This window comes from Micromesistius poutassou (genome assembly GCF_964030765.1).
Source record: "Micromesistius poutassou genome assembly, chromosome: 3".
NCBI lineage: Eukaryota > Metazoa > Chordata > Actinopteri > Gadiformes > Gadidae > Micromesistius > Micromesistius poutassou.
Genome location: NC_140273.1, coordinates 19,156,313 through 19,179,033, shown reverse-complemented (window position 1 = coordinate 19,179,033; position 22,721 = coordinate 19,156,313). Strand labels below are relative to the sequence as shown.

Here is a 22,721-nt window from a genome sequence, read left to right as displayed (position 1 = left end):
GCAGCAGTTGTGGTTGTTGGTCCTGCAGTTGTTGTGGGTACTGCAAATGTTGTGGTGGGTCCAGCAGTTGTGGTGGTTGGTTCAGCATTTGTCGTTGTTGCTTCAGCAATCGTTGTCGTTGGTGCAGCTGTTGTCGTTGGTCGAGCAGTTGTCGTCGTTGGTAAAGCAGTTGTTGTCGTTGGTGTAGCAGTTGTTGTCGTCGGTGCAGCAGTCGTTGATGTTGTGGATCCCACGGTAGTAGTTAATAGTCCAGTAGTTGTTGTTGGTTCTGCAGCTGTTCTTGATGGTTTTGCTGTTGTAGTTGTTGGGCCTGCAGTTGTTCTTTGTACTGCAGTTGTAGTGAATCCTACTGTAGCAGTTGTGGATATTGCTGTAGTAGTTGTGTGTATTGCATTTGTTGTTATTGGTCCTGCAGTTGTCTGTCCTTCTGTTGTGGCTGTGGGTCCTACAGTTGTTGTTGTTGGTCCTGCAATTGTTGTTGTTGCTGCAGCAAATGTTGTTGTTGGTGCAGCAGTTGTTGGCGTTATTTCAGCAGTTGTTGTTGTTGGTCCTGCAATTGTTGTTTTTGATGCAGCAGTTGTTGTTGGTGGTCCAGCAGTTGTTGTCGTTGGTGCAGCAATTGTTGTCATTGGTGCAACAATTGTGGTTGTTGGTCCAGGAGTAGTTGTGGTGGGTGCAGCAGTTGTTGTTGGTGCAGCAATTGTTGTCGTTGGGGCAGCAGTTGTCGTTGGTGCAGCAGTTGTGATTGTTGGTGCAGCAGTTGTCATTGTTGTTGCAGCACTTGTCGTCGTTGGTGCAGCAGTTGTTGTTGTTGTTGCAGCACTTGTTGTCGTTGGTGCAGCAGTTGTTGTCATTGGTGCAACAGTTGTTGTGGGTGCTGCAGATGTTGTGGTTGGTCCAGCAGTTGTTGTTGGTCCTGAAGTTATCGTTGTTGGTGCAGCAGTTGTTGTTGTTGGTGCATCAGTTGTTGTTGATGTAGCAATTGTTGTTGTTGGTGCAGCAGTTGTTGTTGTTGGTGCAGCAGTTGTTGTCATTGGTGCAGCAGTTGTTGTGGGTGCTGCAGATGTTGTGGTGGGTCCAGCAGTTGTTGTTGGTCCTGAAGTTATCGTTGTTGGTGCAGCAGTTGTTTTTGTTGGTCCAGCAGTTGTTGTCGTTGGTTCAGCAATTGTTGTTGTTGGTGCATCAGTTGTTGTCATTGGTGCAGAAGTTGTGGTTGTTGGTCCTGCAATAGTTGTGGTGGGTGCAACAGTTGACCTTGGTGCATCAGTTTTTGTCGTTGGTGCAGCAGTTGTGGTTGTTGGTCCTGCAGTTGTTGTGGTTACTGCAAATGTTATGGTGGGTCCAGCAGTTGTCGTTGGTGCAGCAGTTGTTGTCGTTGTTGCAGCAATTGTTGTGGGTCCTGCAGATGTTGTGGTGGGTACAGCAGTTGTCGTTGGTGCAGCAGTTGTTGTCGCTGGTGTAGTAGTTGTTTTCGTTGGTCCAGCAGTTGTTGTCGTTGGTGCAGCAGCTGTCGTTGTTGGTCCAGCAGTTGTTGTCGTTGGTGCATCAGTTGTTGTCATTGGTGCAGTAGTTGTGGTTGTTGGTTCAGGAGTAGTTGTGGTGGGTGCAGCAGTTGTTGATGGTGCAGCAGTTGTTGTCGTTGGTGCAGCAGTTGTTGTGGGTACTGCAAATGTTGTGGTGGGTCCAGCAGTTGTGGTGGTTGGTTCAGCATTTGTCGTTGTTGCTTCAGCAATCGTTGTCGTTGGTGCAGCTGTTGTCGTTGGTCGAGCAGTTGTCGTCGTTGGTAAAGCAGTTGTTGTCGTTGGTGTAGCAGTTGTTGTCGTCGGTGCAGCAGTCGTTGATGTTGTGGATCCCACGGTAGTAGTTAATAGTCCAGTAGTTGTTGTTGGTTCTGCAGCTGTTCTTGATGGTTTTGCTGTTGTAGTTGTTGGGCCTGCAGTTGTTCTTTGTACTGCAGTTGTAGTGAATCCTACTGTAGCAGTTGTGGATATTGCTGTAGTAGTTGTGTGTATTGCATTTGTTGTTATTGGTCCTGCAGTTGTCTGTCCTTCTGTTGTGGCTGTGGGTCCTACAGTTGTTGTTGTTGGTCCTGCAATTGTTGTTGTTGCTGCAGCAAATGTTGTTGTTGGTGCAGCAGTTGTTGGCGTTATTTCAGCAGTTGTTGTTGTTGGTCCTGCAATTGTTGTTTTTGATGCAGCAGTTGTTGTTGGTGGTCCAGCAGTTGTTGTCGTTGGTGCAGCAATTGTTGTCATTGGTGCAACAATTGTGGTTGTTGGTCCAGGAGTAGTTGTGGTGGGTGCAGCAGTTGTTGTTGGTGCAGCAATTGTTGTCGTTGGGGCAGCAGTTGTCGTTGGTGCAGCAGTTGTGATTGTTGGTGCCGCAGTTGTCATTGTTGTTGCAACTATTGTCGTCGTTGGTGCAGCAGTTGTTGTTGTTGGTGCAGCACTTGTTGTCGTTGGTGCAGCAGTTGTTGTCATTGGTGCAACAGTTGTTGTGGGTGCTGCAGATGTTGTGGTGGGTCCAGCAGTTGTTGTTGGTCCTGAAGTTATCGTTGTTGGTGCAGCAGTTGTTGTTGTTGGTGCATCAGTTGTTGTTGATGTAGCAATTGTTGTTGTTGGTGCAGCAGTTGTTGTTGTTGGTGCAGCAGTTGTTGTCATTGGTGCAGCAGTTGTTGTGGGTGCTGCAGATGTTGTGGTGGGTCCAGCAGTTGTTGTTGGTCCTGAAGTTATCGTTGTTGGTGCAGCAGTTGTTTTTGTTGGTCCAGCAGTTGTTGTCGTTGGTTCAGCAGTTGTTGTTGTTGGTGCATCAGTTGTTGTCATTGGTGCAGAAGTTGTGGTTGTTGGTCCTGCAATAGTTGTGGTGGGTGCAACAGTTGACCTTGGTGCATCAGTTGTTGTCATTGGTGCAGCAGTTGTGGTTGTTGGTCCTGCAGTTGTTGTGGTTACTGCAAATGTTGTGGTGGGTCCAGCAGTTGTTGTTGGTGCAGCAGTTGTTGTCGTTGGTGCAGCAGTTTTTGTTGTGAGTCCTGCAGTTATTGTGTTGGGTCCAGCAGTTGTTGTTGTTGGTCCTGAAGTTGTCATTGTTGGTGCATCAGTTGTTGTTTGTGTAGCAGTTGTTGTCATTGGTGCAGCAGGTGTGGTTGTTGGTCCTGCAGTAGTTGTGGTGGGTGCAGCAGTTGTCGTTGGTGCAGCAGTTGTTTTTGTTGGTCCAGCATTTGTTGTCGTTGGTTCAGCAGTTGTTGTCGTTGGTGCAGCAGTTGTGGTTGTTGGTCCTGCAGTTGTTGTGGTTACTGCAAATGTTATGGTGGGTCCAGCAGTTGTCGTTGGTGCAGCAGTTGTTGTCGTTGGTGCAGCAATTGTTGTGGGTCCTGCAGATGTTGTGGTGGGTGCAGCAGTTGTCGTTGGTGCAGCAGTTGTTGTCGCTGGTGTAGTAGTTGTTTTCGTTGGTCCAGCAGTTGTTGTCGTTGGTTCAGCAGTTGTCGTCGTTGGTGCAGCAGTTTTTGTTGTGAGTCCTGCAGTTATTGTGTTGGGTCCTGCAGTTGTTGTTGTTGGTCCTGAAGTTGTCATTGTTGGTGCATCAGTTGTTGTTTGTGTAGCAGTTGTTGTCATTGGTGCAGCAGGTGTGGTTGTTGGTCCTGCAGTAGTTGTTGTGGGTGCAGCAGTTGTCGTTGGTGCAGCAGTTGTTGTCATTGGTGCAGCAATTGTTGTGGGTCCTGCAGATGTTGTGGTGGGTGCAGCACTTGTCGTTGGTGCAGCAGTTGTTGTCGCTGGTGTAGTAATTGTTTTCGTTGGTCCAGCAGTTCTTGTCGTTGGTTCAGCAGTTGTTGTCGTTGGTTCAGCAGTTGTCGTCGTTGGTTCAGCAATTGTTGTCGTTGATGCAGCAAATGTTGTCGTTGGCACAGCAATTGTCATTGTCGGTGCGGCAACTGTCGTTGTTGGTGCAGCAGTTGTTGTCGTTGGTGCAGCAGTTGCCGTTGTTCCTGCAGCAGTTGTTGTTGGTGCAGCAGTTGTCGTTGTTGGTGCAGCAGTTGTTGTTGTTGGTGCAGCAGTTGTTGTCGTTGGTGAAGCAGTTGTTGTGGGCCCTGCAGATATTGTGGTGGATCCAGCAGTTGTGGTGGTTGGTCCTGCATTTGTCGTTGCTGCAGCAGTTTTTGTCGTTGGTGCAGCAATTGTTGTCGTTGGTGCAACATTTGTTGTCGTTGGTAAAACAGTTGTGGTTGTTGGTCCTTCAGTAGTTGTAGTAGGTGCAGCAGTTGCAGTTCGTCCTGCAGTTGTTCTTGCTGCAGCATTTGTTCTCTTTGGTCCAGCAGTTGTTGTCGTTGGTTCCGCAGTTGTCGTCTTTGGTTCAGCAATTGTTGTCATTGATGCAGCAAATGTTGTCGTTGGCACAGCAATTGTCATTGTCGGTGCGGCAACTGTCGTTGTTGGTGCAGCAGTTGTTGTCGTTGGTGCAGCAGTTGCCGTTGTTCCTGCAACAGTTGTTGTTGGTGCAGCAGTTGTCGTTGTTGGTGCAGCAGTTGTTGTTGTTGGTGCAGCAGTTGTTGTCGTTGGTGAAGCAGTTGTTGTGGGCCCTGCAGATATTGTGGTGGATCCAGCAGTTGTGGTGGTTGGTCCTGCATTTGTCGTTGCTGCAGCAGTTTTTGTCGTTGGTGCAGCAATTGTTGTCGTTGGTGCAACATTTGTTGTCGTTGGTAAAACAGTTGTGGTTGTTGGTCCTTCAGTAGTTGTAGTGGGTGCAGCAGTTGTACTTCGTCCTGCAGTTGTTCTTGCTGCCGCATTTGTTCTCTTTGGTCCAGCAGTTGTTGTTGTTGGTTTAGCAGTTGCTGTTGGTTTAGCAGTTGTTGTCGTTGGTGCAGCAGTTGTTGTCATTGGTTCAGCAGCTGTTGTCGTTGGTTCAGCAGTTGTCGTCATTGGTGCAGCAGTTGTCGTTGGTGCAGCACTTGTTGTCGTTGGTGCAGCAGTTGTTGTGGGTCCTGCAGATGTGGTGGGTCCAGGAGTTGTGGTGGTCGGATCTGCAGTTGTCGTTGTTGCTGCAGCAGTTGTTGTGGGCCCTGCAGATATTGTGGTGGATCCAGCAGTTGTGGTGGTTGGTCCTGCATTTGTCGTTGCTGCAGCAGTTTTTGTCGTTGGTGCAGCAATTGTTGTCGTTGGTGCAACATTTGTTGTCGTTGGTAAAACAGTTGTGGTTGTTGGTCCTTCAGTAGTTGTAGTGGGTGCAGCAGTTGTAGTTCGTCCTGCAGTTGTTCTTGCTGCAGCATTTGTTCTCTTTGGTCCAGCAGTTGTTGTTGTTGGTTTAGCAGTTGTTGTTGGTTTAGAAGTTGTTGTCGTTGGTGCAGCATTTGTGGTTGTTGGTCCTGCAGTTGTCGTTGTTGCTTCGGCATTTGATGTTGTTGGTGCAGCAGTTGTTGTCATTGGTGCAGCAGCTGTTGTCGTTGGTTCAGCAGTTGTCGTCATTGGTGCAGCAGTTGTCGTTGGTGCAGCACTTGTTGTCGTTGGTGCAGCAGTTGTTGTGGGTCCTGCAGATGTGGTGGGTCCAGGAATTGTGGTGGTCGGATCTGCAGTTGTCGTTGTTGCTGCAGCAGTTGTTGTCGTTGGTGCAACATTTGTTATAGTTGGTCGAGCAGTTGTCATTGTTGGTGTAGCAGTTGTCGTTAGTGCAGCAGTTGTTGTTGTGGGTCCTGCAGTTATTGTGGTGGGTCCAGCAATTGTGGTTGTTGGTCCTGAAGCTGTCGTTTTTGGTGCAGCTGTTGTTGTTCGTGTAGCAGTTGTTGTCATTAGTGCAGCAATTGTGGTGGGTACAGCAGTTGTCGTTGGTACAGCAGCTGTTGTCGTTGGTGCAGCAGTTGTTGTCATTGGTGCAGCAGTTGTTTTCGTTGGTCCAGCAGTTGTTGTGGTGAGTCCAGCAGTTGTTGTCGTTGGTGCAGCAGTTGTTGTCGTTGGTCCGGAAGTTGTTGTTGCTGCAGCAATTGTTGTCGTTGGTGCAGCAGTTGTTGTTGTTGGTTCAGCATTTGTTGTCGTTGGTGCAGCAATTGTTTTCGTTGGTGCAGCAATCGTTGTCATTGGTTCAGCAGTTGTTGTGGGTCCTGCAGATGTTGTGGTGGGTCCAGGAGTTGTGGTGGTCGGTTCTGCAGTTGTTGTTGTTGCTGTAGCAATTGTTGTCGTTGGTGCAGCATTTGTTGTCGTTGGTCGACCAGTTGTCGTCGTTGGTGCAGCATTTGTGGTTGTTGGTCGTGCAGTTGTCGTTGCTTCGGCAGTTGATGTCGTTGCTGCAGCAGTTGTTGTCGTTGGTGCAGCAGTTGTTTTCGTTGGTCCAGCAGTTGTTGTAGTGAGTCCAGCAGTTGTTGTCGTTGGTTCAGCAGTTGTCGTCGTTGGTGCAACAGTTGTCGTTGGTGCAGCAGTTGTTGTGGGTCCTGCAGATGTTGTGGTGGGTCCAGGAGTTGTGGTGGTTGGTTCTGCAGTTGTCGTTGTTGCTGCAGCAGTTGTTGACTTTTGTGCAGCAGTTGTTGTCCTTGGTGCATCAGTTATTGTCGTTGGTGCAGCAGTTGTTTTTGTTGGTCCAGCAGTTGTTGTCTTTGGTTCAGCAGTTGTTGACGTTGGTGCATCAGTTGTTGTCATTGGTGCAGCAGTTGTGGTTGTTGGTCCTGCAGGTGTGGTTGTTGGTCCTGCAGTAGTTGTTGTGGGTGCAGCAGTTGTCGTTGGTCCAGCAGTTGTTGTCATTGGTGCAGCAATTGTTGTGGGTCCTGCAGATGTTGTGGTGGGTGCAGCATTTGTCGTTGGTTCAGCGGTTGTTGTCGTTGGTGCAGCAGTTGTTGTGGGTCCTGCAGATGTTGTGGTGGGTCCAGGAGTTGTCGTTGGTGCAGCAGTTGTTGTCGCTGGTGTAGTAGTTGTTTTCGTTGGTCCAGCAGTTGTTGTCGTTGGTTCAGCAGTTGTCGTCGTTGGTTCAGCAATTGTTGTCGTTGGTGCAGCAATTGTTGTCGTTGGTACAGCAGTTGTCATTGTCGGTGCGGCAACTGTTGTTGTTGGTGCAGCAGTTGTTGTCGTTGGTGCAGCAGTTGTTTTCGTTGGTCCAGCAGTTGTCGTTGGTACAGCAGTTGTTGTCGTTGGTGCAGCAGTAGTTGTGGGCCCTGCAGATGTTGTGGTGGATCCAGCAGTTGTGATGGTTGGACCTGCAGTTGTCGTTGTTGCTGCAGCAGTTGTTGTCATTGGTGCAGCAGTTGTTTTCGTTGGTGCAGCAGTTGTTTTCGTTGGTCCAGCAGTTGTTGTAGTGAGTTCAGCGGTTGTCGTCGTTGGTGCAACAGTTGTCGTTGCTGCAGCAGTTGTTGTCGTTGGTGCAGCAGTTGTTGTGGGTCCTGCAGATGTTGTGGTGGGTCCAGGAGTTGTGGTGGTTGGTTCTGCAGTTGTCGTTGTTGCTGCAGCAGTTGTTGACTTTGGTGCAGCAGTTGTTGTCCTTGGTGCATCAGTTGTTGTCGTTGGTGGAGCAGTTGTTTTTGTTGGTCCAGCAGTTGTTGTCGTTGGTTCAGCAGTTGTTGACGTTGGTGCATCAGTTGTTGTCATTGGTGCAGCAGTTGTGGTTGTTGGTCCTGCAGGTGTGGTTGTTGGTCCTGCAGTAGTTGTTGTGGGTGCAGCAGTTGTCGTTGGTGCAGCAGTTGTTGTCATTGGCGCAGCAATTGTTGTGGGTCCTGCAGATGTTGTGGTGGGTGCAGCATTTGTCGTTGGTGCAGCGGTTGTTGTCGTTGGTGCAGCAGTTGTTGTGAGTCCTGCAGATGTTGTGGTGGGTCCAGGAGTTGTCGTTGGTGCAGCAGTTGTTGTCGCTGGTGTAGTAGTTGTTTTCGTTGGTCCAGCAGTTGTTGTCGTTGGTTCAGCAGTTGTCGTCGTTGGTTCAGCAATTGTTGTCGTTGGTGCAGCAATTGTTGTCGTTGGTACAGCAGTTGTCATTGTCGGTGCGGCAACTGTCGTTGTTGGTGCAGCAGTTGTTGTCGTTGGTGCAGTAGTTGTTTTCGTTGGTCCAGCAGTTGTCGTTGGTACAGCAGTTGTTGTCGTTGGTGCAGCAGTAGTTGTGGGCCCTGCAGATGTTGTGGTGGATCCAGCAGTTGTGATGGTTGGACCTGCAGTTGTCGTTGTTGCTGCAGCAGTTGTTGTCATTGGTGCAGCAGTTGTTTTCGTTGGTGCAGCAGTTGTTGTCGTTGGTGTAGCAGTTGTTGTCGTTAGTGCAGCAGTTGTTGTTGTGGGTCCTGCAGTTATTGTGGTGGGTCCAGCAATTGTTGTTGTTGGTCCTGAAGCTGTCGTTTTTGGTGCAGCTGTTGTTGTTCGTGTAGCAGTTGTTGTCATTAGTGCAGCAATTGTGGTGGCTACAGCAGTTGTCGTTGGTGCAGCAGCTGTTGTCGTTGGTGCAGCAGTTGTTGTCGTTGGTGCAGCAGTTGTTTTCGTTGGTCCAGCAGTTGTTGTAGTGAGTCCAGCAGTTGTTGTCGTTGGTTCAGCAGTTGTCGTCGTTGGTGCAACAGTTGTCGTTGGTGCAGCAGTTGTTGTCGTTGGTTCAGCAGTTGTCGTCATTGGTGCAGCAGTTTTTGTTGTGAGTCCTGCAGTTATTGTGTTGGGTCCTGCAGTTGTTGTTGTTGGTCCTGAAGTTGTCATTGTTGGTGCATCAGTTGTTGTTTGTGTAGCAGTTGTTGTCATTGGTGCAGCAGGTGTGGTTGTTGGTCCTGCAGTAGTTGTTGTGGGTGCAGCAGTTGTCGTCGGTGCAGCAGTTGTTGTCGTTGGTGCAGCAATTGTTGTGGGTCCTGCAGATGTTGTGGTGGGTGCAGCAGTTGTCGTTGGTGCAGCAGTTGTTGTCGCTGGTGTAGTAGTTGTTTTCGTTGGTCCAGCAGTTGTTGTCGTTGGTTCAGCAGTTGTCGTCGTTGGTTCAGCAATTGTTGTCGTTGGTGCAGCAAATGTTGTCGTTGGCACAGCAATTGTCATTGTCGGTGCGGCAACTGTCGTTGTTGGTGCAGCAGTTGTTGTCGTTGGTGCAGCAGTTGCTGTTGTTGCTGCAGCAGTTGTTGTTGGAGCAGCAGTTGTCGTTGTTGGTGCAGCAGTTGTTGTTGTTGGTGCAGCAGTTGTCGTTGTTGGTGCAGCAGTTGTTGTCGTTGGTGAAGCAGTTATTGTGGTCCCTGCAGATGTTGTGGTGGATCCAGCAGTTGTGGTGGTTGGTCCTGCATTTGTCGTTGCTGCAGCAGTTTTTGTCGTTGGTTCAGCAGTTGTCGTCGTTGGTGCAACAGTTGTCGTTGGTGCAGCAGTTGTTGTGGGTACTGCAGATGTTGTGGTTGGTCCAGGAGTTGTGGTGGTTGGTTCTGCAGTTGTCGTTGTTGCTGCAGCAGTTTTTGACTTTCGTGCAGCAGTTGTTGTCCTCGGTGCATCAGTTGTTGTCGTTGGTGCAGCAGTTGTTTTTGTTGGTCCAGCAGTTGTTGTCGTTGGTTCAGCAGTTGTTGTCGTTGGTGCAGCAGTTGTGGTTGTTGGTCCTGCAGTTGTTGTGGTTACTGCAAATGTTATGGTGGGTCCAGCAGTTGTCGTTGGTGCAGCAATTGTTGTGGGTCCTGCAGATGTTGTGGTGGGTGCAGCAGTTGTCGTTGGTGCAGCAGTTGTTGTCGCTGGTGTAGTAGTTGTTTTCGTTGGTCCAGCAGTTGTTGTCGTTGGTTCAGCAGTTGTCGTCGTTGGTGGAGCAGTTTTTGTTGTGAGTCCTGCAGTTATTGTGTTGGGTCCTGCAGTTGTTGTTGTTGGTCCTGAAGTTGTCATTGTTGGTGCATCAGTTGTTGTTTGTGTAGCAGTTGTTGTCATTGGTGCAGCAGGTGTGGTTGTTGGTCCTGCAGTAGTTGTTGTGGGTGCAGCAGTTGTCGTTGTTGCAGCAGTTGTTGTCGTTGGTGCAGCAATTGTTGTGGGTCCTGCAGATGTTGTGGTGGGTGCAGCAGTTGTCGTTGGTGCAGCAGTTGTTGTCGCTGGTGTAGTAGTTGTTTTCGTTGGTCCAGCAGTTGTTGTCGTTGGTTCAGCAGTTGTCGTCGTTGTTTCAGCAATTGTTGTCGTTGGTGCAGCAAATGTTGTCGTTGGCACAGCAATTGTCATTGTCGGTGCGGCAACTGTCGTTGTTGGTGCAGCAGTTGTTGTCGTTGGTGCAGCAGTTGCCGTTGTTGCTGCAGCAGTTGTTGTTGGTGCAGCAGTTGTCGTTGTTGGTGCAGCAGTTGTTGTTGTTGGTGCAGCAGTTGTCGTTGTTGGTGCAGCAGTTGTTGTCGTTGGTGAAGCAGTTATTGTGGGCCCTGCAGATGTTGTGGTGAATCCAGCAATTGTGGTGGTTGGTCCTGCATTTGTCGTTGCTGCAGCAGTTTTTGTCGTTGGTGCAGCAATTGTTGTCGTTGGTGCAACATTTGTTGTCGTTGATAAAACAGTTGTGGTTGTTGGTCCTTCAGTAGTTGTAGTGGGTGCAGCAGTTGTAGTTCGTCCTGCAGTTGTTCTTGCTGCAGCATTTGTTCTCTTTGGTCCAGCAGTTGTTGTTGTTGGTGCAGCAGTTGTTGTCGTTGGTGCAGCAGTTGTTTTTGTTGGTCCAGCAGTTGTTGTGGTGAGTCCAGCAGCAGTTGTCGTTGGTGCAGCAGTTGTTGTCATTGGCGCAGCAATTGTTGTGGGTCCTGCAGATGTTGTGGTGGGTGCAGCATTTGTCGTTGGTGCAGCGGTTGTTGTCGTTGGTGCAGCAGTTGTTGTGAGTCCTGCAGATGTTGTGGTGGGTCCAGGAGTTGTCGTTGGTGCAGCAGTTGTTGTCGCTGGTGTAGTAGTTGTTTTCGTTGGTCCAGCAGTTGTTGTCGTTGGTTCAGCAGTTGTCGTCGTTGGTTCAGCAATTGTTGTCGTTGGTGCAGCAATTGTTGTCGTTGGTACAGCAGTTGTCATTGTCGGTGCGGCAACTGTCGTTGTTGGTGCAGCAGTTGTTGTCGTTGGTGCAGTAGTTGTTTTCGTTGGTCCAGCAGTTGTCGTTGGTACAGCAGTTGTTGTCGTTGGTGCAGCAGTAGTTGTGGGCCCTGCAGATGTTGTGGTGGATCCAGCAGTTGTGATGGTTGGACCTGCAGTTGTCGTTGTTGCTGCAGCAGTTGTTGTCATTGGTGCAGCAGTTGTTTTCGTTGGTGCAGCAGTTGTTGTCGTTGGTGTAGCAGTTGTTGTCGTTAGTGCAGCAGTTGTTGTTGTGGGTCCTGCAGTTATTGTGGTGGGTCCAGCAATTGTTGTTGTTGGTCCTGAAGCTGTCGTTTTTGGTGCAGCTGTTGTTGTTCGTGTAGCAGTTGTTGTCATTAGTGCAGCAATTGTGGTGGCTACAGCAGTTGTCGTTGGTGCAGCAGCTGTTGTCGTTGGTGCAGCAGTTGTTGTCGTTGGTGCAGCAGTTGTTTTCGTTGGTCCAGCAGTTGTTGTAGTGAGTCCAGCAGTTGTTGTCGTTGGTTCAGCAGTTGTCGTCGTTGGTGCAACAGTTGTCGTTGGTGCAGCAGTTGTTGTCGTTGGTTCAGCAGTTGTCGTCATTGGTGCAGCAGTTTTTGTTGTGAGTCCTGCAGTTATTGTGTTGGGTCCTGCAGTTGTTGTTGTTGGTCCTGAAGTTGTCATTGTTGGTGCATCAGTTGTTGTTTGTGTAGCAGTTGTTGTCATTGGTGCAGCAGGTGTGGTTGTTGGTCCTGCAGTAGTTGTTGTGGGTGCAGCAGTTGTCGTCGGTGCAGCAGTTGTTGTCGTTGGTGCAGCAATTGTTGTGGGTCCTGCAGATGTTGTGGTGGGTGCAGCAGTTGTCGTTGGTGCAGCAGTTGTTGTCGCTGGTGTAGTAGTTGTTTTCGTTGGTCCAGCAGTTGTTGTCGTTGGTTCAGCAGTTGTCGTCGTTGGTTCAGCAATTGTTGTCGTTGGTGCAGCAAATGTTGTCGTTGGCACAGCAATTGTCATTGTCGGTGCGGCAACTGTCGTTGTTGGTGCAGCAGTTGTTGTCGTTGGTGCAGCAGTTGCTGTTGTTGCTGCAGCAGTTGTTGTTGGAGCAGCAGTTGTCGTTGTTGGTGCAGCAGTTGTTGTTGTTGGTGCAGCAGTTGTCGTTGTTGGTGCAGCAGTTGTTGTCGTTGGTGAAGCAGTTATTGTGGTCCCTGCAGATGTTGTGGTGGATCCAGCAGTTGTGGTGGTTGGTCCTGCATTTGTCGTTGCTGCAGCAGTTTTTGTCGTTGGTTCAGCAGTTGTCGTCGTTGGTGCAACAGTTGTCGTTGGTGCAGCAGTTGTTGTGGGTACTGCAGATGTTGTGGTTGGTCCAGGAGTTGTGGTGGTTGGTTCTGCAGTTGTCGTTGTTGCTGCAGCAGTTTTTGACTTTCGTGCAGCAGTTGTTGTCCTCGGTGCATCAGTTGTTGTCGTTGGTGCAGCAGTTGTTTTTGTTTGTCCAGCAGTTGTTGTCGTTGGTTCAGCAGTTGTTGTCGTTGGTGCAGCAGTTGTGGTTGTTGGTCCTGCAGTTGTTGTGGTTACTGCAAATGTTATGGTGGGTCCAGCAGTTGTCGTTGGTGCAGCAATTGTTGTGGGTCCTGCAGATGTTGTGGTGGGTGCAGCAGTTGTCGTTGGTGCAGCAGTTGTTGTCGCTGGTGTAGTAGTTGTTTTCGTTGGTCCAGCAGTTGTTGTCGTTGGTTCAGCAGTTGTCGTCGTTGGTGGAGCAGTTTTTGTTGTGAGTCCTGCAGTTATTGTGTTGGGTCCTGCAGTTGTTGTTGTTGGTCCTGAAGTTGTCATTGTTGGTGCATCAGTTGTTGTTTGTGTAGCAGTTGTTGTCATTGGTGCAGCAGGTGTGGTTGTTGGTCCTGCAGTAGTTGTTGTGGGTGCAGCAGTTGTCGTTGTTGCAGCAGTTGTTGTCGTTGGTGCAGCAATTGTTGTGGGTCCTGCAGATGTTGTGGTGGGTGCAGCAGTTGTCGTTGGTGCAGCAGTTGTTGTCGCTGGTGTAGTAGTTGTTTTCGTTGGTCCAGCAGTTGTTGTCGTTGGTTCAGCAGTTGTCGTCGTTGTTTCAGCAATTGTTGTCGTTGGTGCAGCAAATGTTGTCGTTGGCACAGCAATTGTCATTGTCGGTGCGGCAACTGTCGTTGTTGGTGCAGCAGTTGTTGTCGTTGGTGCAGCAGTTGCCGTTGTTGCTGCAGCAGTTGTTGTTGGTGCAGCAGTTGTCGTTGTTGGTGCAGCAGTTGTTGTTGTTGGTGCAGCAGTTGTCGTTGTTGGTGCAGCAGTTGTTGTCGTTGGTGAAGCAGTTATTGTGGGCCCTGCAGATGTTGTGGTGAATCCAGCAATTGTGGTGGTTGGTCCTGCATTTGTCGTTGCTGCAGCAGTTTTTGTCGTTGGTGCAGCAATTTTTGTCGTTGGTGCAACATTTGTTGTCGTTGATAAAACAGTTGTGGTTGTTGGTCCTTCAGTAGTTGTAGTGGGTGCAGCAGTTGTAGTTCGTCCTGCAGTTGTTCTTGCTGCAGCATTTGTTCTCTTTGGTCCAGCAGTTGTTGTTGTTGGTGCAGCAGTTGTTGTCGTTGGTGCAGCAGTTGTTTTTGTTGGTCCAGCAGTTGTTGTGGTGAGTCCAGCAGCAGTTGTCGTTGGTGCAGCAGTTGTTGTCATTGGCGCAGCAATTGTTGTGGGTCCTGCAGATGTTGTGGTGGGTGCAGCATTTGTCGTTGGTGCAGCGGTTGTTGTCGTTGGTGCAGCAGTTGTTGTGAGTCCTGCAGATGTTGTGGTGGGTCCAGGAGTTGTCGTTGGTGCAGCAGTTGTTGTCGCTGGTGTAGTAGTTGTTTTCGTTGGTCCAGCAGTTGTTGTCGTTGGTTCAGCAGTTGTCGTCGTTGGTTCAGCAATTGTTGTCGTTGGTGCAGCAATTGTTGTCGTTGGTACAGCAGTTGTCATTGTCGGTGCGGCAACTGTCGTTGTTGGTGCAGCAGTTGTTGTCGTTGGTGCAGTAGTTGTTTTCGTTGGTCCAGCAGTTGTCGTTGGTACAGCAGTTGTTGTCGTTGGTGCAGCAGTAGTTGTGGGCCCTGCAGATGTTGTGGTGGATCCAGCAGTTGTGATGTTTGGACCTGCAGTTGTCGTTGTTGCTGCAGCAGTTGTTGTCATTGGTGCAGCAGTTGTTTTCGTTGGTGCAGCAGTTGTTGTCGTTGGTGTAGCAGTTGTTGTCGTTAGTGCAGCAGTTGTTGTTGTGGGTCCTGCAGTTATTGTGGTGGGTCCAGCAATTGTTGTTGTTGGTCCTGAAGCTGTCGTTTTTGGTGCAGCTGTTGTTGTTCGTGTAGCAGTTGTTGTCATTAGTGCAGCAATTGTGGTGGCTACAGCAGTTGTCGTTGGTGCAGCAGCTGTTGTCGTTGGTGCAGCAGTTGTTGTCGTTGGTGCAGCAGTTGTTTTCGTTGGTCCAGCAGTTGTTGTAGTGAGTCCAGCAGTTGTTGTCGTTGGTTCAGCAGTTGTCGTCGTTGGTGCAACAGTTGTCGTTGGTGCAGCAGTTGTTGTCGTTGGTTCAGCAGTTGTCGTCATTGGTGCAGCAGTTTTTGTTGTGAGTCCTGCAGTTATTGTGTTGGGTCCTGCAGTTGTTGTTGTTGGTCCTGAAGTTGTCATTGTTGGTGCATCAGTTGTTGTTTGTGTAGCAGTTGTTGTCATTGGTGCAGCAGGTGTGGTTGTTGGTCCTGCAGTAGTTGTTGTGGGTGCAGCAGTTGTCGTCGGTGCAGCAGTTGTTGTCGTTGGTGCAGCAATTGTTGTGGGTCCTGCAGATGTTGTGGTGGGTGCAGCAGTTGTCGTTGGTGCAGCAGTTGTTGTCGCTGGTGTAGTAGTTGTTTTCGTTGGTCCAGCAGTTGTTGTCGTTGGTTCAGCAGTTGTCGTCGTTGGTTCAGCAATTGTTGTCGTTGGTGCAGCAAATGTTGTCGTTGGCACAGCAATTGTCATTGTCGGTGCGGCAACTGTCGTTGTTGGTGCAGCAGTTGTTGTCGTTGGTGCAGCAGTTGCTGTTGTTGCTGCAGCAGTTGTTGTTGGAGCAGCAGTTGTCGTTGTTGGTGCAGCAGTTGTTGTTGTTGGTGCAGCAGTTGTCGTTGTTGGTGCAGCAGTTGTTGTCGTTGGTGAAGCAGTTATTGTGGTCCCTGCAGATGTTGTGGTGGATCCAGCAGTTGTGGTGGTTGGTCCTGCATTTGTCGTTGCTGCAGCAGTTTTTGTCGTTGGTTCAGCAGTTGTCGTCGTTGGTGCAACAGTTGTCGTTGGTGCAGCAGTTGTTGTGGGTACTGCAGATGTTGTGGTTGGTCCAGGAGTTGTGGTGGTTGGTTCTGCAGTTGTCGTTGTTGCTGCAGCAGTTTTTGACTTTCGTGCAGCAGTTGTTGTCCTCGGTGCATCAGTTGTTGTCGTTGGTGCAGCAGTTGTTTTTGTTGGTCCAGCAGTTGTTGTCGTTGGTTCAGCAGTTGTTGTCGTTGGTGCAGCAGTTGTGGTTGTTGGTCCTGCAGTTGTTGTGGTTACTGCAAATGTTATGGTGGGTCCAGCAGTTGTCGTTGGTGCAGCAATTGTTGTGGGTCCTGCAGATGTTGTGGTGGGTGCAGCAGTTGTCGTTGGTGCAGCAGTTGTTGTCGCTGGTGTAGTAGTTGTTTTCGTTGGTCCAGCAGTTGTTGTCGTTGGTTCAGCAGTTGTCGTCGTTGGTGGAGCAGTTTTTGTTGTGAGTCCTGCAGTTATTGTGTTGGGTCCTGCAGTTGTTGTTGTTGGTCCTGAAGTTGTCATTGTTGGTGCATCAGTTGTTGTTTGTGTAGCAGTTGTTGTCATTGGTGCAGCAGGTGTGGTTGTTGGTCCTGCAGTAGTTGTTGTGGGTGCAGCAGTTGTCGTTGTTGCAGCAGTTGTTGTCGTTGGTGCAGCAATTGTTGTGGGTCCTGCAGATGTTGTGGTGGGTGCAGCAGTTGTCGTTGGTGCAGCAGTTGTTGTCGCTGGTGTAGTAGTTGTTTTCGTTGGTCCAGCAGTTGTTGTCGTTGGTTCAGCAGTTGTCGTCGTTGTTTCAGCAATTGTTGTCGTTGGTGCAGCAAATGTTGTCGTTGGCACAGCAATTGTCATTGTCGGTGCGGCAACTGTCGTTGTTGGTGCAGCAGTTGTTGTCGTTGGTGCAGCAGTTGCCGTTGTTGCTGCAGCAGTTGTTGTTGGTGCAGCAGTTGTCGTTGTTGGTGCAGCAGTTGTTGTTGTTGGTGCAGCAGTTGTCGTTGTTGGTGCAGCAGTTGTTGTCGTTGGTGAAGCAGTTATTGTGGGCCCTGCAGATGTTGTGGTGAATCCAGCAATTGTGGTGGTTGGTCCTGCATTTGTCGTTGCTGCAGCAGTTTTTGTCGTTGGTGCAGCAATTGTTGTCGTTGGTGCAACATTTGTTGTCGTTGATAAAACAGTTGTGGTTGTTGGTCCTTCAGTAGTTGTAGTGGGTGCAGCAGTTGTAGTTCGTCCTGCAGTTGTTCTTGCTGCAGCATTTGTTCTCTTTGGTCCAGCAGTTGTTGTTGTTGGTGCAGCAGTTGTTGTCGTTGGTGCAGCAGTTGTTTTTGTTGGTCCAGCAGTTGTTGTGGTGAGTCCAGCAGTTGTTGTCGTTGGTGCAGCAGTTGTTGTCGTTGGTCCGGAAGTTGTTGTTGCTGCAGCAGTTGTTGTCGTTGGTTCAGCAGTTGTTGTTGTTGGTTCAGCATTTGTTGTCGTTGGTGCAGCAATTGTTTTCGTTGGTGCAGCAATTGTTGTTGTTGGTGCAGCAGTTGTCGTTGGTGCAGCAGTTGTTGTCTTTGGTTCAGCAGTTGTCGTCATTGGTGCAGCGGTTGTTGTGGGTCCTGCAGATGTTGTGGTGGGTCCAGGAGTTGTGGTGGTCGGTTTTGCAGTTGTTGTTGTTGCTGTAGCAATTGTTGTCATTGGTGCAGCATTTGTTATCGTTGGTCGACCAGTTGTCGTCGTTGGTGCAGCAGTTGTTGTTGTTGGTGGTGCAGCAGTTGTTGTCGTTGGGTCAGCAGTTGTTTTTGTTGGTCCAGCAGTTGTCGTTGGTTCAGCAGTTGTTGTCGTTGGTGCAGCCGTAGTTGTGGGCCCTGCATTTGTTGTGGTGGGTCCAGCAGTTGTGATGGTTGGACCTGCAGTTGTCGTTGTTGCTGCAGCAGTTGTTGTCGTTGGTGCAGCAGTTGTTTTCGTTGGTGCAGCAGTTGTTGTCGTTGGTTCAGCAGTTGTCGTCGTTGGTGCAACAGTTGTCGTTGGTGCAGCAGTTGTTGTCATTGGTGCAGCAGTTGTTGTGGGTCCTGCAGATGTTGTGGTGGGTCCAGGAGTTGTCGTTGGTGCAGCAGTTGTTGTCGCTGGTGTAGTAGTTGTTTTCGTTGGTCCAGCAGTTGTTGTCGTTGGTTCAGCAGTTGTCGTCGTTGGTTCAGCAATTGTTGTCGTTGGTGCAGCAATTGTTGTCGTTGGTACATCAGTTGTCATTGTCGGTGCGGCAACTGTCGTTGTTGGTGCAGCAGTTGTTGTCGTTGGTGCAGCAGTTGTTTTCGTTGGTCCAGCAGTTGTCGTTGGTACAGCAGTTGTTGTCGTTGGTGCAGCAGTAGTTGTGGGCCCTGCAGATGTTGTGGTGGATCCAGCAGTTGTGATGGTTGGACCTGCAGTTGTCGTTGTTGCTGCAGCAGTTGTTGTCATTGGTGCAGCAGTTCTTTTCGTTGGTGCAGCAGTTGTTGTCGTTGGTGTAGCAGTTGTTGTCGTTAGTGCAGCAGTTGTTGTTGTGGGTCCTGCAGTTATTGTGGTGGGTCCAGCAATTGTTGTTGTTGGTCCTGAAGCTGTCGATTTTGGTGCAGCTGTTGTTGTTCGTGTGGCAGTTCTTGTCATTAGTGCAGCAATTGTGGTGGCTACAGCAGTTGTCGTTGGTGCAGCAGCTGTTGTCGTTGGTGCAGCAGTTGTTGTCGTTGGTGCAGCAGTTGTTTTCGTTGGTCCAGCAGTTGTTGTAGTGAGTCCAGCAGTTGTTGTCGTTGGTTCAGCAGTTGTCGTCGTTGATGCAACAGTTGTCGTTGGTGCAGCAGTTGTTGTCGTTGGTGCAGCAGTTGTTGTGGGTCCTGCAGATGTTGTGGTGGGTCCAGGAGTTGTGGTGGTTGGTTCTGCAGTTGTCATTGTTGCTGCAGCAGTTGTTGACTTTGGTGCAGCAGTTGTTGTCCTTGGTGCATCAGTTGTTGTCGTTGGTGCAGCAGTTGCTTTTGTTGGTCCAGCAGTTGTTGTCGTTGGTTCAGCAGTTGTTGTCGTTGGTGCATCAGTTGTTGTCATTGGTGCAGCAGTTGTGGTTGTTGGTCCTGCAGGTGTGGTTGTTGGTCCTGCAGTAGTTGTTGTGGGTGCAGCAGTTGTCGTTGGTGCAGCAGTTGTTGTCATTGGTGCAGCAATTGTTGTGGGTCCTGCAGATGTTGTGGTGGTTGCAGCATTTGTCGTTGGTGCAGCAGTTGTTGTCGCTGGTTCAGCAATTGTTGTCGTTGATGCAGCAAATGTTGTCGTTGGCACAGCAATTGTCATTGTCGGTGCGGCAACTGTCGTTGTTGGTGCAGCAGTTGTTGTCGTTGTTGCAGCAGTTGCCGTTGTTCCTGCAGCAGTTGTTGTTGGTTCAGCATTTGTGGTGGTTGGTCCTGCATTTGTCGTTGCTGCAGCAGTTTTTGTCGTTGGTGCAGCAATCGTTGTCGTTGGTGCAACATTTGTTGTCGTTGGTAAAACAGTTGTGGTTGTTGGTCCTTCAGTAGTTGTGGTGGGTGCAGCAGTTGTTGTTGGTGCAGCAGTTGTTGGCGTTAGTTCAGCAGTTGTTGTTGTTGGTCCTGCAATTGTTGTTTTTGATGCAGCAGTTGTTGTTGGTGGTCCAGCAGTTGTTGTCGTTGGTGCAGCAATTGTTGTCATTGGTGCAACAATTGTGGTTGTTGGTCCAGGAGTAGTTGTGGTGGGTGCAGCAGTTGTTGTTGGTGCAGCAATTGTTGTCGTTGGGGCAGCAGTTGTCATTGGTGCAGCAGTTGTGATTGTTGGTGCAGCAGTTGTCATTGTTGTTGCAACTATTGTCGTCGTTGGTGCAGCAGTTGTTGTTGTTGGTGCAGCACTTTTTGTCGTTGGTGCAGCAGTTGTTGTCATTGGTGCAACATTTGTTGTGGGTGCTGCAGATGTTGTGGTGGGTCCAGCAGTTGTTGTTGGTCCTGAAGTTATCGTTGTTGATGCAGCAGTTGTTGTTGTTGGTGCATCAGTTGTTGTTGATGTAGCAATTGTTGTTGTTGGTGCAGCAGTTGTTGTTGTTGGTGCAGCAGTTGTTGTCATTGGTGCAGCAGTTGTTGTGGGTGCTGCAGATGTTGTGGTGGGTCCAGCAGTTGTTTCTGTTGGTCCAGCAGTTGTTGTCGTTGGTTCAGCAGTTGTTGTTGTTGGTGCATCAGTTGTTGTCATTGGTGCAGAAGTTGTGGTTGTTGGTCCTGCAATAGTTGTGGTGGGTGCAGCAGTTGACCTTGGTGCATCAGTTGTTGTCATTGGTGCAGCAGTTGTGGTTGTTGGTCCTGCAGTTGTTGTGGTTACTGCAAATGTTGTGGTGGGTCCAGCAGTTGTTGTTGGTGCAGCAGTTGTTGTCGTTGGTGCAGCAGTTTTTGTTGTGAGTCCTGCAGTTATTGTGTTGGGTCCAGCAGTTGTTGTTGTTGGTCCTGAAGCTGTCATTGTTGGTGCATCAGTTGTTGTTTGTGTAGCAGTTGTTGTCATTGGTGCAGCAGGTGTGGTTGTTGGTCCTGCAGTAGTTGTGGTGGGTGCAGCAGTTGTCGTTGGTGCAGCAGTTGTTTTTGTTGGTCCAGCATTTGTTGTCGTTGGTTCAGCAGTTGTTGTCGTTGGTGCAGCAGTTGTGGTTGTTGGTCCTGCAGTTGTTGTGGTTACTGCAAATGTTATGGTGGGTCCAGCAGTTGTCGTTGGTGCAGCAGTTGTTGTCGTTGGTGCAGCAATTGTTGTGGGTCCTGCAGATGTTGTGGTGGGTGCAGCAGTTGTCGTTGGTGCAGCAGTTGTTGTCGCTGGTGTAGTAGTTGTTTTCGTTGGTCCAGCAGTTGTTGTCGTTGGTTCAGCAGTTGTCGTCATTGGTGCAGCAGTTTTTGTTGTGAGTCCTGCAGTTATTGTGTTGGGTCCTGCAGTTGTTGTTGTTGGTCCTGAAGTTGTCATTGTTGGTGCATCAGTTGTTGTTTGTGTAGCAGTTGTTGTCATTGGTGCAGCAGGTGTGGTTGTTGGTCCTGCAGTAGTTGTTGTGGGTGCAGCAATTGTCGTTGGTGCAGCAGTTGTTGTCATTGGTGCAGCAATTGTTGTGGGTCCTGCAGATGTTGTGGTGGGTGCAGAATTTGTCGTTGGTGCAGCAGTTGTTGTCGCTGGTGTAGTAATTGTTTTCGTTGGTCCAGCAGTTGTTGTCGTTGGTTCAGCAGTTGTTGTCGTTGGTTCAGCAGTTGTCGTCGTTGGTTCAGCAATTGTTGTCGTTGATGCAGCAAATGTTGTCGTTGGCACAGCAATTGTCATTGTCGGTGCGGCAACTGTCGTTGTTGGTGCAGCAGTTGTTGTCGTTGGTGCAGCAGTTGCCGTTGTTCCTGCAGCAGTTGTTGTTGGTGCAGCAGTTGTCGTTGTTGGTGCAGCAGTTGTTGTTGTTGGTGCAGCAGTTGTTGTCGTTGGTGAAGCAGTTGTTGTGGGCCCTGCAGATATTGTGGTGGATCCAGCAGTTGTGGTGGTTGGTCCTGCATTTGTCGTTGCTGCAGCAGTTTTTGTCGTTGGTGCAGCAATTGTTGTCGTTGGTGCAACATTTGTTGTCGTTGGTAAAACATTTGTGGTTGTTGGTCCTTCAGTAGTTGTAGTGGGTGCAGCAGTTGTAGTTCGCCCTGCAGTTGTTCTTGCTGCAGCATTTGTTCTCTTTGGTCCAGCAGTTGTTGTTGTTGGTTTAGCAGTTGTTGTTGGTTTAGCAGTTGTTGTCGTTGGTGCAGCACTTGTTGTCGTTGGTGCAGCAGTTGTTGTGGGTCCTGCAGATGTGGTGGGTCCAGGAATTGTGGTGGTCGGATCTGCAGTTGTCGTTGTTGGTGTAGCAGTTGTTGTCGTTAGTGCAGCAGTTGTTGTTGTGGGTCCTGCAGTTATTGTGGTGGGTCCAGCAATTGTGGTTGTTGGTCCTGAAGCTGTCGTTTTTGGTGCAGCTGTTGTTGTTCGTGTAGCAGTTGTTGTCATTAGTGCAGCAATTGTGGTGGGTACAGCAGTTGTCGTTGGTACAGCAGCTGTTGTCGTTGGTGCAGCAGTTGTTGTCATTGGTGCAGCAGTTGTTTTCGTTGGTCCAGCAGTTGTTGTGGTGAGTCCAGCAGTTGTTGTCGTTGGTGCAGCAGTTGTTGTCGTTGGTCCGGAAGTTGTTGTTGCTGCAGCAATTGTTGTCGTTGGTGCAGCAGTTGTTGTTGTTGGTTCAGCATTTGTTGTCGTTGGTGCAGCAATTGTTTTCGTTGGTGCAGCAATCGTTGTCATTGGTTCAGCAGTTGTTGTGGGTCCTGCAGATGTTGTGGTGGGTCCAGGAGTTGTGGTGGTCGGTTCTGCAGTTTTTGTTGTTGCTGTAGCAATTGTTGTCGTTGGTGCAGCATTTGTTGTCGTTGGTCGACCAGTTGTCGTCGTTGGTGCAGCATTTGTGGTTGTTGGTCCTGCAGTTGTCGTTGTTGCTTCGGCAGTTGATGTCGTTGCTGCAGCAGTTGTTGTCGTTGGTGCAGCAGTTGTTTTCGTTGGTCCAGCAGTTGTTGTAGTGAGTCCAGCAGTTGTTGTCGTTGGTTCAGCAGTTGTCGTCGTTGGTGCAACAGTTGTCGTTGGTGCAGCAGTTGTTGTCGTTGGTGCAGCAGTTGTTGTGGGTCCTGCAGATGTTGTGGTGGGTCCAGGAGTTGTGGTGGTTGGTTCTGCAGTTGTCGTTGTTGCTGCAACAGTTGTTGACTTTGGTGCAGCAGTTGTTGTCCTTGGTGCATCAGTTATTGTCGTTGGTGCAGCAGTTGTTTTTGTTGGTCCAGCAGTTGTTGTCTTTGGTTCAGCAGTTGTTGACGTTGGTGCATCAGTTGTGGTCATTGGTGCAGCAGTTGTGGTTGTTGGTCCTGCAGGTGTGGTTGTTGGTCCTGCAGTAGTTGTTGTGGGTGCAGCAGTTGTCGTTGGTCCAGCAGTTGTTGTCATTGGTGCAGCAATTGTTGTGGGTCCTGCAGATGTTGTGGTGGGTGCAGCATTTGTCGTTGGTTCAGCGGTTGTTGTCGTTGGTGCAGCAGTTGTTGTGGGTCCTGCAGATGTTGTGGTGGGTCCAGGAGTTGTCCTTGGTGCAGCAGTTGTTGTCGCTGGTGTAGTAGTTGTTTTCGTTGGTCCAGCAGTTGTTGTCGTTGGTTCAGCAGTTGTCGTCGTTGGTTCAGCAATTGTTGTCGTTGGTGCAGCAATTGTTGTCGTTGGTACAGCAGTTGTCATTGTCGGTGCGGCAACTGTCGTTGTTGGTGCAGCAGTTGTTGTCGTTGGTGCAGCAGTTGTTTTCGTTGGTCCAGCAGTTGTCGTTGGTACAGCAGTTGTTGTCGTTGGTGCAGCAGTAGTTGTGGGCCCTGCAGATGTTGTGGTGGATCCAGCAGTTGTGATGGTTGGACCTGCAGTTGTCGTTGTTGCTGCAGCAGTTGTTGTCATTGGTGCAGCAGTTGTTTTCGTTGGTGCAGCAGTTGTTTTCGTTGGTCCAGCAGTTGTTGTAGTGAGTCCAGCAGTTGTTGTCGTTGGTTCAGCAGTTGTCGTCGTTGGTGCAACAGTTGTCGT

General features: G+C 49.5%; 1 protein-coding gene across 1 annotated transcript in view; it reads right to left on the bottom strand.

Moving 5' to 3' along the window:
• Window positions 1–1,192: 1,192 nt before the first annotated feature.
• LOC311341101 (uncharacterized protein) overlaps window positions 1,193–22,721 on the bottom strand; it is a gene marked incomplete at both ends in the record, with an annotated part of 53,959 nt that continues 32,430 nt past the window's right edge. Inside the window, 2 exons of the mRNA XM_084466005.1 lie at window positions 1,193–1,222; window positions 10,671–11,192. Coding sequence (XP_084322131.1) covers window positions 1,193–1,222; window positions 10,671–11,192 — 552 coding nt within the window. The remainder of the gene's footprint in view (window positions 1,223–10,670; window positions 11,193–22,721) is intronic.